The sequence below is a fragment of the Danio aesculapii genome, chromosome 1 (assembly GCF_903798145.1).
Source record: "Danio aesculapii chromosome 1, fDanAes4.1, whole genome shotgun sequence".
NCBI lineage: Eukaryota > Metazoa > Chordata > Actinopteri > Cypriniformes > Danionidae > Danio > Danio aesculapii.
The window spans coordinates 37,209,687-37,228,003 of NC_079435.1; the positions used below are offsets into that span (position 1 = coordinate 37,209,687).

The window sequence follows — 18,317 nt, forward strand, 5'->3', positions numbered from 1 at the left end:
TCGTGCGTGCGTGTGTTTTTCAGTCTCTCACTTGTTCCCGTCACATGGATTGTTGACCTGCTGGTCACAGAGTGGGCCGATCCATCCCGCCTCACACTCACAGCTGAAGGAGGATTGTCCGGTGGCGTGGCACTGACCATGGGCACACATGCTCCGCTGGCACGGCTGGCATCCGGGCACAACACCCTCCTGCAGTAAGAACTGGGTGAGATCCTGGAGCTGGTCATTAATGTAGAGGTTTCGAATGCAGCCATGGAAACTAGAGCCGTTCCTGCCAGAGCCCTGACGCAACGAGGCCAAACCAGACTGCTGAGGAAGACCTGACAACACACAAGAATGTTATTTTGTTTTATTCCTAATTGTTAGAATTGTATTATTATTATAATTTACATTGATGTGAACTGCTTCTGAAAAGATCCAGGCTTGACATGGTGCTAACACTGGCATTTTACAAAGTGCCTTGTACATACCACCAAGATAAAGCGGGGCCGGGCTGGGCACTGGGCTGGGGCTGTTGGCGGTGTTGATGGATTTCGGGCTTCCTCCATCAATGGACAGTGACAGAGACTGATCCTTTGCCACCAGCTCCACTACATGAAAGCTGCCATCATTTATTGTCTCGACACTAAAGGAAGAGCACAAGTGAACAGTAAGGGATTTATCTGCAGCCTGTGCTTTAGTTGAGCTCTTAGACAGTCAAATCTGTTAGACAAAAAAGGGTCTTTGATTAGATGAGATGATGAAATTTGGCACATTACTGCAAAGAAAATATAGTTTTTTTAAAAAGATTTTGCTACTGTAAATATCAGAGGTCAATAGTACTGGTAGTACTTCTATAGTACTGTTGGTCAATGATCCAATGTGAAAGGCCATTTATACAGATTTTATTTTAGGAAAATTGATTTTTTTTCCAGGATTCTTTGTTGAATAGAAAGTTCAAAAGAACAGTATTTATATGAAATGTAATCTTTTTGTGACAAGATTAAAGTCTTCAATGACCTTTACTCAAAGTCTCCACCCACCATACCAAAGATTTCGAACTTTTTGGTTGATAATCTTAACACTATTAACACAACACAAATGCAGATGGAAAACACCGCATCCTCATCATCATTTCAATACCAGAAGTCCTATAGTTTTAGCTAAGCAGAATATAAATAATGCTACTCCATGAAAATTATTTTAAGATCTACTTCATGCTCCTTTACATTTCAGCTTGGTTAAATCCAAAAAACCTATGTACTCTAAATATGTGGTCTACTCAGAGATGTATAGTAACGAAGTAGAACTACTTCACTACTGTACTTAAGTACTAAAAGGCAGTATCTGTACTTTACTGGAGTATTGTTTTTTTCTCCTACTTCCACTTTTACTTAAGTACATATTTTCGATGAGTTTAATACTTTTACTCCGATAGATTTTTTATGAGCTGCATCGTTACTCGTTACTAGAGGTGTCAAAATGGTCGATATCGGTTCAGTAATAGATCATAACGGGTTATTATGTACTGACGTCATTTATCTCCTATGTGCGGTGTCGCAATACTATGGCGAAGGACGGAGGCGCGAGGGCGAGTGAAGGCGGCACAGCACACGAGCCGCTATTTCACTACTACGGAGAAATGTTGTGAGACTCCATCTCTGCCTCTCTCACTTTGGACATTTGACCCGCTGGCCTGTTTGTGAGGTAACTTTTCATCTCCTCTTGGCTGTTAAAGCGATACTTGTGGATCCAGACCTGGGCATGTATGAGGTGCAAGTTTTCTCCACTGTGTCTATTATAGATTACCTGTGATAACCGCGTATTATACATACATAACCACGGCTGTTCTTCCCGCCATCAGTGAACAACGCTTTCATTTCTAAAGCCGATAGCAGCCCTTTCTGTTGAGAAGGTGAAGACAATAACCAATCAAAGGGGTGTAAGACCTCGCCTGTCAGCGTTTAAAAAGCAGGCGGGAGAATATTTACATTAGTTTATTTGCTATAAATGCTCATGCTGTCTTCTGTGCATGAGTTTTGTTTGATACATTCAGAAAGAGTGTTTTCTTTGAGCGGGTCAAATTAAGGGTACAGTTCATATATATTACTGCTGTATTAAAGGACACAATTTTATTACAAGAAACCATTTAACTGTCACACCAAGAAAAAAACCAATAGAATTTTTTTATTTATTGCATTTCTTAACTCCTAATGTCGCTAGTTAACACAATCAATACATTTTCCCCCAACACATCCCATAATTTCTAAATATCAGCCTCTACCAAATGGTTGAGATGTTGGTTTATGGTAAAAGTACCAGAATGAATAAATATACTATAAAAATATGACGTTTAAGACCCATTTAATTAAAACATAATCAAAATGAAACATTTTTGAATACTAAATCATAGCCATAAGCCATAAAATATTTCAGATTTTCATTTAACACAGTAATATACACGTTTTCTTTTTTTTACAATAAAATCAAAATCAGAGTTTTTGTGACACACAACTTTGAAAGGTGTGTGTTAAAGCTGTTATAATCTGTCAGATCTGTGGTTCAAGCGTGAGAGAAAAACAGTATTGTAAGTCATGTTTCTTTTCGTTCTGCTTAATGACGTGCCCCCAAAAAAGAGATTTAAAATAAAAAAAAACAATATGATGTTTTTTGACTGCCTTCTTTAATAACTACAAGATATCAAAGTAGTGTGGAAGGGAGAAATCAGTGATATGTCGGTTAACCGCATATATATATATATATATATATATATATATATATATATTAGAGACGTTAACGTTTACTTTATAGTCAGTAACCCTTTCAATCAATAGACCTCATCAATGACAGATTAAGCATGGACATATAAAGTCCTCAAGAAATCAAAACTAACCATATGATTTTGTTAGCTCATATTGCCAGTTTTGTGGTCAAGAATTCATCTGTGCAAATCATTAAGAAAAAAAAAGGGTGCTCTTCTAATCTTTAATTGAAATCTGAAAATGCACTTCCTGTTTTTTTCAGTTAAATTATCAGATTACTTGATTTTGGGGTTAATGGCCATGGCTAACGCTGCTCCAACTGTCAGTTATGACAACAAACAGTAATGATGATCAGGAGAAGTCTGTTAGGTTGTAATAACTCTTATAACCCCCCTTTCTCGATCTTTCTGGATGAAATGCCTACTTTACTACGTCCATTCAGCCAATGGTACTGGCCAAAACCCCTCTAAAACCAGGCTGGTCAACCAGCTAAAACCAGCCAACCAACCTAGGCTGGTTTAAGCTGGATTTTTCAGCAGGGCGCCACTTCAAGTTCTAATCAGTAATTAAACCTTTAACTTAATAAACAGTTGTAGTTAAATAAATCAATGTAGCACAACCTTGCAACAGCTAACAGATAAGCTCTGAGGAAACAAATCTTGAAAGGCTATATTACGTGGTTGTTTTCAGCGACAGGCTTAAGCCTCTGTTTAAACTCATCTTTCTCCAACCAGGAGTACGCAAACTTGCATTTTCCCATTTTGCCGTCTGTTTCGCTCTATGGTTTTATTACATGTGGAGAACATCATATCGAGAACAGCGTTGTTAATATTAGAAGGAAAAAACAATATATTTATGCTTTTTTGGAGTCAAACACTTTGGACAATGCTTGAACAAAATTTAAGACCTCGTAAAAACGCAATTAAGACTTTTTAATAACTTTTAAGGGCGTTAATTTTTTCATAATTGATTTATCAACTTTGAATACTTTTTAAGACCCCGTGAACACCCTATTTCAGTACTGCTGTTAAATATCTGCAATATCTAGTATGTGTGTGTGTGTGTGTGTGTGTGTACCTGTAGATGGCAGATGGAGGATATGATCCAGAGTCATAACTGACTCTCAGGCGGCCTCTGTAAAGCTCCACAGCAATGTGTTCATTATCTCCTTTATACAGCAACACTCCATTATCCTCATCTGTGGCAATCTATGACACACACATACAATACAGGAGTGTGTTTATGCACGATCTCTCTCTTTCACTCATACCTAAATGTTCAGTGCATCTACCTGCAGAGATATATTGGCTTGTTCTGTAATGAGGTTGGAGGGGATCTGCAGGAAGGATTCTCTGTTGATGAAGTTGACGCTGACCAGTCTTTCACAGTGTACACCCTCGTAACCTGGCAGACACTGACACACGGGGTCCGTGTCCTTCACAACACACTGCGCACCGTTGGCACAGTCATAATGATCGCATGGACTCGTTCTCGGCAGGACCATTGGGGGAGAAAACTCGCAGAACAACCCACTGCATGCATACACACAGACAGTGAGACACGCATTTCATATGGTGAAGTTTAATCATCTGTGCCTGATGACTGTTGTGTGTTTGTGCTTACCTGTAGCCTTCTGGACACACACACGTGTAGCCGTTCACAGCATCAATACACTGTGCCCCGTTTTTACACTTATTATCTTCACAATCATCAAAATCCACCTCACAGTGCTCACCGTTATAACCTGGAGTGCATTCACACCTACAAAACATACACACAGACCAACACATTTAACATTTAAAACCTTCTGTAACCCAGATAACATCATTAACATAATTACTGAAACTGCTTGACAAGCGCAGAGTTGTTTGTTGTGCTGATGGTTCTTCTTTTTTTATTTCAAGGTGCCGTATACTGCATCGATTCAAGTTAAGCTGGTCTCTGATATCTACATAGTAGATATATATAATATATCGTAATATATATAAAGGGCACCTAGGTTGCCCATTTTCCCAGATTTAACATAAGTCTTTTGTGTCTGTAAAGTTTCAGCTGAAAACACCCATCAGATTATTTATTATACCTTTCACAAGTTTCTATTTTAAAGCTCTAAGCATCAGGTAGTGGTTTTTGTGAACTGTGCCTTTAAGGCTAGTCCTTCTTGCCCACCAGTTCCACGTGCCTGTCAGTGTATCTTAATCTCCTTCCTCGGCTGCTTCAGACAACAGACAGACACGAAGGAAGCAGATCTCACGTTACGTTTGTGAGAAATACTACAGTAAGAACTTTACCAATAAGTATTTGATGCATTTGTTGTAGAGTTGCAATGATGAGTCACACACAATGTCGTTACAAAGTTCACACGCACACACTCACAGTGCACACGTTTAGCTTTGCGCTCTTTTTGCACGCATACAAGATACAGGCTAATATCCACTGCTGTACGGATATCTGTTATGTTAATGTACAAATAAACCTGATTTAATGTCCACAAACCGGGATTGAAGCGTCTTCTTTTATAATTGTTTTGACACTGGCTGTGGTGATGAAGTAAAGCTGAAGTAAATCGCTGTAATTTATTACACACATGCACCATTTTAAAACATTTTAAACTTGTAAAACTCAGTCTTAATCACATTTGATGATGATTGATGATCCTAGCGAACTGAACAGATCTTTTATTCCTGTTTGCTTTGCGCACGTCCTGTCTTGTTGATATGATTATACGCATTACTAAAAAGACATGTTAATACGCAGCTGTCAATCAATTCATGGGCGGAGGGACCGCACTCCTATGTCAAGTTGCGGTCAGTCTCAAAACCACTCCAATTGGTCCACCAATTGGTTTTCTGTTGTTAAAAAAAAAGACTGGGTGTGTTTATATAACCCCAATATGACGGTCTATACACTATGTCTACACATATGTCTGTCCAAACAGCTTGAAAAGTAGATGTTTCACCATAGGTGCCCTTTAATGAGCTCTGCAGTTCTCAGTGCCCTCTCCCACTACACACATACACAGCATGATGTACTATGAAATAAACATGTGCAAAATAATAATACATCATTTGAAAATAAAATATTTTAACAAATGTAGTAGATGCCTTGTTAAATCTTTTTAACATGAGTTGTGGAGGTTTATTTTACCTACATGGAGTGGGTGAGCTAATATAAACCTATCACCTGTCACCTATTTTGCTCCTAATTTGTGTTGTGGATAATATAGGCTAAATGATAATTAAACTCAACCAATGAGACAGACAGAGATGTATTGTGTTGTTTTTGATGCTAAAATTTAAATCAGCCAGGGATTGATATCAACCTCTGCGTAAACAGATGACATTTAATAAAGAGTACTGCTGTTCTTCCACTTCACATAACTGAGAGTAAGAGCTGAGTTATATGACATTATTTAATGTGCATTTTATACTAAGTGCAAACTTATACTCAGCAGTCTGTGTTTATTGATTCATTATTATTCATTTCTCTGTGTCAACACAGTCTGTATTGTGTTCTGATAGGTCTGTTTTTCACCAGGGTTTTACACTTGCGTAATTTACTCTTATTTTGTTGCTTTTGATGATGAGAGCACAATCACCAATATCTATTCACAAACTGCATCACCTGACCTCCCGTCCAAACATCCAACTGCCTTTGTGCTTCCATCATTAAAAGTGACCGGAATTTGCACACGTGCTGATATCTGTTTGACCAGGCTTTGGATTAAAGCTAATAAAATTGTAAATAATGTTCACAAGACCTCTGTTATTGATTTGGACTTACTTGTACAGTAGGTTATATATATATATATATATATATATATAGAGAGAGAGAGAGAGAGAGAGAGAGAGAGAGAGAGAGAGAGAGAGAGAGAGAGAGAGAGTGTGTGTGTGTATCATGTGTGCATATGTATGGAGTGTATCATTTGAGTATAATCTGTATAAGTATAGAGTGTATTGTGTGTGTATATGTGTGTATATGTATTGTATATGCATGGAGTGTATCAAATGTGGATATGTATTGAATGTATCATGTGTGTATTTGTACAGAGTGTATTGTGTGAGTATAGTCTGTGTGTGTGTATATATATATATATATATATATATATATATATATAGTTTATCATGTGAGTAAAATCTGTATATGTATAGAGTGTATCATGTGTGCATATATATGGAGTGTATCATTTGTGTGTGTATATGTATAGAGTGTATTATGTGTGTATATGTATAGCACGCATCATGTGAGTATAATCTGTATATGTATAGAGTGTATCATGATTGTATCACGTATGTATATGTACAGTATAGCACGTATCATGTGTGTATATGTATTGAATTTATCTTGTGTATATGTATAGAGTCTATCTTGTGTGTATATGTATAGAGTGGATCGCAAATGTATGGAGTGTATCATTTGTGTATATGTATTAAATGTTTCATGTGTGTATATGTATAGAGTGTATCATGTGTTTATATGTATAGCGTGTATCATGTGAGTATAATCTGTATATGTATAGAGTGTATCATGATTGTATCGTGTGTATATGTATAGGGTATATCGTATTTGTATGGAGTGTATCATTTGTGTATATGTATAGAGTGTATCATGTGAGTATAATCTGTATATGTATAGAGTGTATCATGTGTGCATATGTATGGATTATATCATTTGTGTGTGTAAATGTATAAAGTTTATATGTATAGCGGTTATCATGTGAGTATAATCTGTATATGTATAGAGTGTATCATGTGTGTATATGTGTTGAATGTGTGTATATGTATAGAGTGTATTGCATAGGTATGGAGTGTATTATGTGTGTGTATGTAATGAATGTATCATGTTTGTATATGTACAGTATAGAGTGTATCATGTGTTTATATGTATAGAGTGTATCCAATATGTATGGAGTGTATCAAGTGTGTATATGTATTAAATTTATCGTGTATATATGTATAGAGTGTATCATGTCTGTTTACGTTTAGAGTGTATCATGTGAGTATAATCTGTATATGTATAGAGTGTATCATGTGTGTATATGTATAGGGTGTATATGTATAGGGTGTATACGTATAGAGTTCATCACCTTCCAGTAGCTTAGTGGTTATGTGACTCACCTCTCATGCCAGAGACCCGGGTTCTATACCAGACCCTGACAGGAGCGTATCATGTGTCTATATGTATGGAGTGCATCATGTGTGTATATGTATGGAATGTATAATGTGTGCTGAAGAAGGGAGTGTATCATGAGTGTATATGTATAGAGTGTATGTGTGTATATGTATAGAGTGTATCATCTGTGCACATATAAAGAGTTTATTGTGTGTATATACATATAGAGTGTATCATGTGTGCATATGTATAGAGTGTATCATTTGTGTGTGTATATGTACAGCGTGTATCATGTGTATATGTATAGAGTGTATAATGTGAGTATAATCTGTATATGTATAAAGTGTATCATGTGTGTATATGTACAGAGTGTATCATATGTGTTTGTGTATTATGTGTGTATACAGTCACGTCACTGCTTCGCTGCGTTTGTTTGGAGTTCGCTGCGTTTGTTTGGAGTTTAGATTCGCAATTTACATTTTTATCTTAAAATACTTCCTCATTCACTAAATATTTATCTCTCCTACTTGGGGTGAACAATCCCCTAACACACTCATACAAACAAATCTACTTTTAAACGTTCTGTTTCTCGAGCATCCGCTTGGTGTTTGTAGCTTTAGCCTGCTAGCACCGCTGGTCAGCTAAAGCTACCAACCCCTTTCACACATTTATTTTCTCACTTTCTGGCTTTGCTCTTCACCTTGTACAATGTCGCTTGCGTGTCTGTCCTTGAGTGCAGGAGAGGCATCGATGGAGGCGCTGGAGCTGGAGCTGGAAGCGGTGGAGTCCCAGATTCGCTCGCTGGAGACGAAGCGAGAGGGCATCAGGGCTCTGCTCTTAACCCGTACTCGCTCGTCTGAGGTAAGTGTCCGATACAACGACAATCTCCCAGTTTCTTCAACCCCGCGTGTTTCTCTGTCCAGGCCCAGCGCACCGAGGACGCGGTGCACCCAGGCGTCGTTCACGCCGACTCCCGGCTACCACGGCCCCTGGGTGCAACCGCGTAAGGTGCTTGCCAGGTCCCGGGGCAGAACGTCTCCTCCTCCGGTGTTCGAGATCCCCACGGAGAACCGCTTCGCCCCTCTCCGCGAGACGGGTCGCGATGTTGCCATCATTGGCGACTCAATCGTCCGCCACGTCCGCTCCACTTCCTCCAAAGGTAACAAAGTACGCACTTTCTGCTTCCCTGGTGCCCGAGTTAAGAATATTTCTGCACAGATACCTACTATCCTGAGCGCTGCCGAGAGCCTCGGTGCCGCCGTCCTCCACGTGGGGACGAACGACACCGGGCTCCGGCAGACGGAGATCCTGAAGAAGGACTTCAGGAGCCTGATCGAGACGTTTTGACGCACTTCGCCCGCCACGCAGATCATCGTTTCTGGACCGCTTCCTACCTACCGCCGAGGAAATGAAAGGTTCAGTAGACTTTTTGCTCTGAATGAATGGCTATTAACATGGTGTGAAGAACAGAAATTGCTCTTTGCCAATAACTGGAATCTTTTCTGGGAGCGTCCTAGGCTTTTCCGCGCTGACGGGCTGCACCCCAGTCGAGCTGGAGCTGAACTCCTGTCGGACAACATCACCAGAATACTTCGCTCTATCTGACTAGTAAGTAAAAATTCACAAAACTCACAAATTAGCCACACAGACTCCTATTCGTCCCACAAAAATAACAGTAATGCATACCTAACTAACCACATAGAGACTGTGTCTGTTCCTCGTATTATTAGATCAAGAAACAAACGTACTGTGTGCTCCAAAAATAATCTATTAAGAATTAAACCAGAAAAAACACGAAAAAGTGAAAATACAAATTTCATGAAGCTTGGTCTCCTAAACATCAGGTCACTAGCACCTAAAGCACTTATCATAAATGAAATAATAACAGATAACAATCTTAATGCACTCTGTCTCACTGAAACCTGGCTGAAACAAAATGACTATATTAGTTTAAATGAGGCAACTCCTCCAGGATTCTTATATAAACATGAGGCTCGTCAAACTGGTCGTGGTGGTGGAGTTGCGTCAATCTTTAGTGATATTCTTAATGTTAATCAGAGAAACGGACTTATGTTTAGCTCCTTTGAAGTACTAGCGCTTAATGTTGTCCTTCCAAACACTATGCAAAACCTATGTTATCTCTCGCTCTAATCACCATATATAGACCTCCAGGACCCTATGTCAATTTTCTAAAAGAGTTTTCTGATTTTATCTCTGACTTACTAGTTAAAACTGATAAAATACTAATTGTAGGAGACTTTAACATCCACATAGATGACGCTAACGACACGTTAGGGCTCGCGTTTACGGACTTGCTGGTCTCACTAGGAATAAAGCAAAATGTTATTGGTCCAACTCATCGCCTAAAGCATACACTAGATCTAATTCTGTCTTATGGAATTGAGGTCACTGATGTAGACATTATACCACAAAGTGATGATATTACAGACCACTACCTCTTACTATATAAGCTGTGTTTACCTGAAATTAGCAGATCCGCTCCGATATATCGTCCTAGTAGAACTATTGTTCCATCCACTAAAGATGAATTTATAAATAACTTACCTGATCTTTCTCTACTTCGAAATGCACCCGCAAACGCAAATGACCTTGATGTAGTAACCAGCAGTATGGATGCCATCTTTACTAGCACTTTAAATACTGTGGCACCCATCAAACTAAAAAAGACTAGAGAGAATAAAACTACACCGTGGTATAATAGTCATACCCGCGCTCTCAAAACAGCAACCCGTGCCCTGGAACGTAAATGGAAAAAAACTAATTTAGAAGTCTTTAGAATTGCATACAAAGACAGTATGTCCAGCTATAGGAGGGCTTTAAAATCTGCCAGGGCTGAGCACCTCCGCAAACTGATAGAAAATAATCAAAACAATCCTAGATTCTTATTTAACACCATCGCTAAATTAACAAATAATCGGTCATCTTTGGAACAAAACGTTCCACCGCAAATTAGTAGTGATGACTTCATGAATTTTTTCAGTGATAAAATAGAAGGCTTTAGACAGAAAATAGGAGATATTAAACTTTCTGCACCGCCTTATACTTCAGATCCAGTAAACACGCCTCTGAATCTAAATAACCTACAGTGCTTTAAAATCATACAACAGGAAGAGCTAGACAAAATTATAAATAGCTCTAAATCAGCTACGTGTATATTGGACCCAATTCCAACAAAGTTACTGAAAGAATTGCTACCTGTTATAGGAGAACCTCTTCTTAACATTATCAACTCTTCTTTATCTTTAGGCCATGTTCCAAATCCCTACAAGTTAGCTGTTATTAAACCTATTATTAAGAAACCACAACTGGAACCCAGCAACTTAGCTAATTATAGGCCTATTTCAAACCTTCCATTTATATCTAAAATACTAGAAAAAGTTGTTTCTGCTCAATTATGCTCCTTTCTGCAGACCAACAATGTTTTTGAAGTGTTTCAGTCAGGTTTCAGAGCTCATCACAGTACAGAAACTGCATTAGTGAAAATAACCAACGATTTACTCTTAGCTGCTGACCAAGGGTGCATCTCGCTATTAGTTCTACTCGATCTTAGTGCGGCATTTGACACCATTGACCATGGTATCCTTATTAATCGCTTAAAGTCTACAGGTGTCCAAGGACATGCCCTACAATGGTTTAAGTCATACTTATCTGACCGTTACCAGTTTGTAAATATAAATGGACAGCCTTCACAAATCAGCCCAGTAAAATACGGGGTGCCTCAAGGATCAGTTTTAGGCCCTTTACTGTTTACAATATACATGCTACCCCTGGGAGACATTATTAGAAGACATGGGATCAGCTTTCACTGCTATGCAGATGATACTCAATTATATATTTCAACTAAACCTGACGAGACGTCTAATCTGTCCAAGCTAACTGAGTGTATTAAAGATGTTAAAGACTGGATGACCAACAATTATCTTCTCTTAAACTCAGACAAAACAGAATTATTACTTATTGGGCCTAAATCCTGTACACAGCAGATCTCACAACTCGATCTACAATTAGAGGGATACAAAGTTAGCGTTAGTTCTACTATAAAAGATCTGGGTGTCATATTAGACAGCAATTTAACTTTTAAAAATCATATTTCCCATGTCACAAAAACTGCTTTCTTTCATCTGAGAAATATAGCTAAGTTACGAAGTATGCTATCCATCTCAGATGCAGAAAAGCTAGTCCATGCTTTTATGACTTCTAGGCTGGACTACTGTAATGCTCTGTTTGCTGGCTGCCCAGCATCCTCTATTAACAAACTTCAATTAGTACAAAATGCAGCTGCCAGAGTTCTAACCAGGTCTAGAAAATTTGATCACATCACCCCAATTTTATCCTCCTTACACTGGCTGCCTGTTAAGTTTCGTATTGAATTTAAAATATTGCTTCTTACATATAAAGCTCTAAATAATCTAGCTCCTGCTTATCTAACCAATCTTCTGTCTCGCTACAATCCAACTCGCTCTTTAAGATCTCAAAACTCAGGACTTCTGGTAGTACCTCGAATAGCAAAGTCGAGTAAAGGAGGTCGAGCCTTCTCATTTATAGCTCCTAAACTCTGGAATAGCCTTCCTGATAACGTCCGAGGCTCAGACACACTCTCCCAATTCAAAACTAGATTAAAGACCTATCTGTTCAGTAAAGCATACACTTAGTGCACCACTTAGGGGGCTTCCACACAGGTTATGCATCTTGCTGATATACACTGTGAACATCAGCTACGCTAATTATTTTCTTTATTCTCCATTTCCACCTGGGGATACTCTTCCCGAGGCCCTCAGACTATGCAGAGTCACTGATTCGATCCAAGACCAACGACGAGATGATCCCAAGGTTTCCATATCCTGGACCTGGCCGAATCCTGAACAACTACTGCGATGGTCATGGAAGAGTGGAGAACATGAGACTGTTTCCTATGACGCTCCAGAGACAGACGAGTCTTCGCTGAGGCCAGCTTCCAGCCTCCGCCACTGAGACTGCAGCTCTGCACAAGACGTTTGGCCAGCGGAGAAATTAAAATGGTCGTGCCCAACTGAGCCTGGTTTCTCTCAAGGTTTTTTTTTTCTTCACTTCCGCCTTTAGTGAAGTTTTTTTTCCCTCTCCGCTGTCGCCACTGGCTTGCATGGTTCAGGATCTGTAGAGCCGCACATCGTTGGATTTGCTCTTCAGTGTTTGGACTCTCAGTAGTGATTATTAAACCACACTGAACTGAGCTAAACTGAACTGAACTTAAACACTACAAACTGAACTACACTGTTCCTATTTACTGTGACCTTTTATGTGAAGCTGCTTTGACACAATCTACATTGTATAAGCGCTATACAAATAAAGGTGAATTGAATTGAATTGAATTGAACAGTATGTTCATCGTTTTCGTCATTTGGGTTCATCAACTTCCAGTATCTCAGTGCTTACGTGACTCACCTCTCACGCCAGAGACCTGGTTCTATACCAGACCCTGACAAGAGTGTATTATGTGTGTATATGTATATGGTGTCTCATGCGTGTATATGTATAGAGTGTATTGTGTGTATATGTATAGCATGTATAATGTGTGCATAAGTATGGAGTGCATTGTGTATGTGTATCATGAGTTTATATGTATAGAGTTTTTGTGTGCATATGTATAGAGTGTATCATGTGTGCATAAGTATGGAGTGTATCATGAGTGTGTATATATAGAAAGTGTATCATGTGTGCATATGTTTATCATGTGTATCATTTGTGTGTGAATATGTATTGATTGTATCATGTTTGTATATGTACAGTATAGAGTGTATTGTGTGTAAATGTATAGACTGTAGTTTGTGTATATGCATAGAGTGTATCATGTGTGCATTTGTATAGACTGTGCGTACAGTATACGTATAGAGTGTGTGTATATGTATCATGTGTGCATATGTATAGAGTGTATCGTTTGTGTATATGTATAGAATGTATAATGTGTCATAAGTATGGAGTGTATTTTGATTGCATCATGTGTGTATATGTATAGAGTATATCATGTGAGTATAATCTGTATATATATATAGAGTGTATCATGATTGCATCATGTGTGTATATGTATAGGGTGTATCGTGAGTGTATGTATGGAGTATATCATGTGTGAATATGTATAGGGTGTATCATTTTTGTATATGTATGGAATGTACCATGTGTGTATATCATCATATATCATGTGTGTATCATGAGTGTATAAGTATAGAGTGTATGTGTGTATACTGTATGTATAGAATGTGTGTATATGTGTAGAGTGTATCATGTGTGCATTTGTATAGACTGTGTGTACAGTATACGTATAGAGTGTATCGTGTCCATATGTATAGAGTCTATAATTTGTGTGAAAATGTATAGAGTGTATTGTTTGTGTATATGTATAGAGTGTATCATGAGTGTATAGTTTATCATGTCTTATGAAAATACACACATATGTACAGAACATTCACTCATTCATTCATTTTCTTTTTGGCTTAGTCCCTTTTTTAATCATGGGTCGCCACAGCGGAATGAACCGCCAACTTATCCAGTATATGTTCTTTACACAGCGGATGCCCTTCCAGCTGCAACCCAACACTGGGAAACACCCATACACTCTTGCATTCGCACACATACACTACGGCCAATTTTAGCTTATATAGTTCACCTATACCACATGTCTTTGGATGCGAACACAGGGAGAACATGCTAACTCCACACAGAAATGCCAACTGACCCAGCCGGGGCTTGAACCAGTGACCTTCTTGCTGTGAGGTGTTCATGCTACCCACTGCACCACGTTGACACCCACATATGTACATACAGTTAAAGTCAGAATGCTTAGCCCCCCTTTGATTTTTTTTTCTTTTTAAAATCTTTCCCAAATGATGTTTAACAGAGCAAGGAAATTTTCACAGTATGTCTAATAACGTTTTTTTCTTCTGGAGAAAGTCTTATTTTTTTATTTTGGCTAGAATAAAAGCAGTTTTTAATTTTTTATGAATCATTTTAAGGTCAAACATATTAGCCCCTTTAAGCTATTTATTTATTTATTTTTAATAATTCAGGGAGGCGAATAATTCTGACTTCAACTGTGTGTATATTTATTGAATTACATTCATGTAACTAGGTCTGAAGTCCCAATGTGGACCTGAATCTGCCATCGTCTGTTTAATTTGAGCTTGAGCTCATCATTTTTTTTTTAAAATACATTATATATAATATGTGGCTCTAATTACAAAAGTTTTACTTGCATAAACCATTAAATATGAACTTTGTTTTCAAGATTTTACACACACACTACAGCGTAACATAAACACATTCATCATTCTATCGTATCGCATCATGTCATCTTTAAAACACCCCCCTCCAACTTAGTTTTATAGTAAAGCCAATGGGAGAGCTGTAATTGAATATCAGAGCACAAACACAGAGCTCAACCTCAGAGACTCCAGCTGAATTCCACACCGATCCACTGTTGTGTTAACATTTGCAGCAATGGGCATAAAAACACACAAATGAACTTATGTGGCCTGCTGCTCACACACACTTCAGCAGAGAAGGAAACACACACACACACACACATGCACCTGATAGTTTCTAACATAGCTTTTTGGTCTGTTTCTTTTTGGGGTTTTTTGGTCTGTTGAAATAGGAAAGAAATAAAAGCTGAGATGAGAGAGAAAGTTATGAATATATATCCAAAATGGGTTTAGATCCAACCGACTGGAGTGACTGCAGAGCATACAGAGGGTTTTATAGGGAAGGGTTTAAATGTCTCATTTAAAGGCATATTTACATAGGAGTGTTAATGTCTATTCAGCACTAATGCACTGCCGTCATTGGAGGATCCTGAATTTGTCATGAAACTAGTCTGACAGATCCAAAATATGACATTAAGCACTACCATTTATGTAAGAATTTTGGACTCTAAAGCCTGGAAAAATCTTTCTTTGCTTTAGGTAGCACAAAATACAACAATGTAAATGCAGACTTTGTTTACACCTGACACCGTGAGATCACAAGTGGACGACATTAAATACTGTGGTAAATGTAAAACGTTTTGACCGCATCCACTTTCCACTGCAATCAGAGTGTGCACTTCCAGTATTACACTATAAATATGTTTAAAATACAGCGTCAGCATCTCTTTCACTCTCTTACAGCTTCACTTCTGCCACGGCTCTCTGATGTGCCATTAATCATATTTGACCTTCTTTGATTAAATTATATCAGGGCTTTTGTATGCTTTATTGGATCAAACATCCAATACAAAACTGTAAAAAATGTGAATTATTATTATACTTTATTATTAAAATATTTATATTTTAGAATAGAATAGAATTAACCCTTTTGATTGCGGTGCTGAAATTTGAGTGGCTTTTACTCCAGCCTTCAGTATCATATAATACCTTTAGAAACCATACATGGGAACCCTGTATTTAACATACACTCATATGTGTGTCTACAAATTCTGACATTTTATGGATAGTCTACCTATCTACCCTATTAATTATTATGTGCCTTAAACAGAACTGCACATGTTTAACAGATTTGATACTCTGAACTTTGCAAGCGGTGTACCTGAGTGATCCTGCTAGTATGTTTCAGATGGTCAGTAAATACTGTGAATTTATTTTGAGTTTACAATACATGTAGCGGAGATTTTAGTCACTTACATGAAGCCTTTAGCAGTCAGAATACATTTGGAGTCGTGCTGACACAGGTTGAGCTCTGAAGCGCAGAAATCCAGCTTATCTTCACACAGCTCCCCTGCACACAAACACACACACGTACATTAAAAACAGACAGAAAGAGAGGAAGGCAAATGAATGGTCAAAGTAGTGTTTATTGTACAAAAACATGAGTTGAATTTTATTAAACCAGTAGGCGTGTGTGTGTTTGCGTGGGTCGTTTCTGATTAATCAGCTTACAGAGGGGAGATGACAAAATACCAATGCTCTAGAGAACAACAATTCAATACTGCTCTATTTACAGTCGAGGAGTAAGGTAAACATCAATGTATGTGTGCATTTCATACTTCAGCAAGCACAGAGGAAGCACTAGCCAGAAACAGCAGAGGGAAAAGACAGACAATGGGAGCATGAAAGAGAAAACTAACCTTTCTCCACTTCATTATTATTAGCGGCTGGTAGCAAAAGAGAAACAAGAAGCAAGAAAAGGAAACAAAGAAATACAGAGGATGCGTTTGACATGTTAGCTCAAGCATGTTAGCAACACATTTAAATCAAGCACAGAGAACACAGAGCATTTGGCACGTGACTGTGTGTGTTTGCGTGCGTGTGTCTGCGTTGTGTGTGAGAGAGATTTACCTGTGTATTCAGGTGAGCAGAGACAGGTGTAGTTGTTGATACCGTCCACGCACGTAGAGTTATTCTCACAGTCATTATCTTCACAGTCGTCAATGTTTATCTCACATTCATCACCCTCAAATCCTTCTGGACACACACACCTGAACATACACACAGGAAAGCTTTTAAATTTTCTTGTTGTTTTAAACTGAGCTGTAATTATTTGCTTTGATATTTCATTAATGCGTCTAACAGTGCAGTGTTCTAGAAACTGTGGTGCCCTTGATCACCATTATCAACTAGTAATCAGAATTCAGTGAACACCTACAGTATTATACAATAGTCCAAAGAAAGATTGGTCATTATCTGTATAACAAAACTGATTACTTTAGCAGACACAGTGACACATTTCTGTTATATATCAGAACACGTTATTTAAAATTAATAGTGCTGTTTAGCTCAGAAAAATGCTGTGGTTTATTTATTTTTTCCATCATTCATTCATTTTCTTTTCGGCTTAGTCCCTTTATCAATCTGGGGTCGCCACAGTGGAATAAACCGCCAATTTATCGAGCATAGGTTTTACACAGGGGATGCCCTTCCAGCTGCAACCCAGTACTGGAAAACACTCTGTCTTGTATTTTAGTTGTGAAGATGCAAATGAGGTAAAACTGCGAAGCTGATAAACAGTGCATTCTCCATGCAGCACTGAAGTGATGTTATAAGGGCATTAATGGGAGCATTAAAAATGTTCTTTGGAAAAGTAACTCAAAAATTACTTTTAACAGTAACGCATTACTTTTTGGTGTAAGTACTCGATAAAGTAATTGAGTTTTTAAATGAAGTAACTAGTAACTGTAACTATTTTTTAGTTTTTAGTAACTAACACAACTCTGCTCATCATGTAGACTTCCCATGCGTATTTATTCATTAATGTCTAATTCTGTTTTAGACTATTGTTAGACATCTTTTAGATTTCCAATAACAGCTCAAATTTAGCCTCGTTTGGAGGGTTTTAGCCAATACATCTATGCTTGGATGTATATGAAATGTCTTTTAAGCACACAAAGTTTGTTCCTGTCATTTTTCTAATGATTGATTACCTACAGTACGCTGCAACGTGGGATTCGTCGGCCGTTTGCTATTGAAGGAGCAGCAG

At 38.2% G+C, this 18,317-nt stretch overlaps 2 protein-coding genes across 6 annotated transcripts in view; one reads left to right on the forward strand and one right to left on the reverse strand.

The window, feature by feature from the left end:
* Positions 1 to 18,317, reverse strand: part of slit2 (slit homolog 2 (Drosophila)) — a 140,510-nt gene that overhangs the window by 7,321 nt on the left and 114,872 nt on the right. For all 3 annotated transcript variants that reach the window (XM_056459749.1, XM_056459733.1, XM_056459741.1), the window contains 7 exons: positions 17,180 to 17,319; positions 16,526 to 16,619; positions 4,365 to 4,502; positions 4,033 to 4,273; positions 3,819 to 3,949; positions 471 to 625; positions 32 to 320 (listed from right to left, as the gene is read on the reverse strand). In XM_056459749.1, coding sequence (XP_056315724.1) covers positions 32 to 320; positions 471 to 625; positions 3,819 to 3,949; positions 4,033 to 4,273; positions 4,365 to 4,502; positions 16,526 to 16,619; positions 17,180 to 17,319 — 1,188 coding nt within the window. The remainder of the gene's footprint in view (positions 1 to 31; positions 321 to 470; positions 626 to 3,818; positions 3,950 to 4,032; positions 4,274 to 4,364; positions 4,503 to 16,525; positions 16,620 to 17,179; positions 17,320 to 18,317) is intronic.
* Positions 8,263 to 13,215, forward strand: LOC130230633 (uncharacterized). 3 transcript variants are annotated; one of them, XR_008837966.1, is made up of 3 exons: positions 8,263 to 9,012; positions 9,072 to 9,461; positions 12,645 to 13,215. XR_008837966.1 is itself a non-coding variant. In XM_056459760.1 (2 exons), exons 1-2 carry the CDS (start codon positions 8,562 to 8,564, stop codon positions 9,263 to 9,265), a joined length of 645 nt encoding a protein of 214 aa, XP_056315735.1. In that variant the 5' UTR covers positions 8,263 to 8,561; the 3' UTR covers positions 9,266 to 10,203. The 3 variants fall into 3 exon arrangements, 1 of the variants encoding a protein (XP_056315735.1); XR_008837967.1 differs by having other exon boundaries at positions 12,653 to 13,215; XM_056459760.1 differs by lacking the exon at positions 12,645 to 13,215 and having other exon boundaries at positions 9,072 to 10,203.

Coding starts and splice junctions, on each gene's coding strand:
- LOC130230633 (XM_056459760.1), top strand. CDS start 8,562: ATGTCGCTTGCGTGTCTGTCCTTGAGTGCAGGAGAGGCATCGATGGAG. Junction 9,013..9,071: donor CCGCTCCACTTCCTCCAAAG/GTAACAAAGTAC, acceptor ATTTCTGCACAG/ATACCTACTATCCTGAGCGC.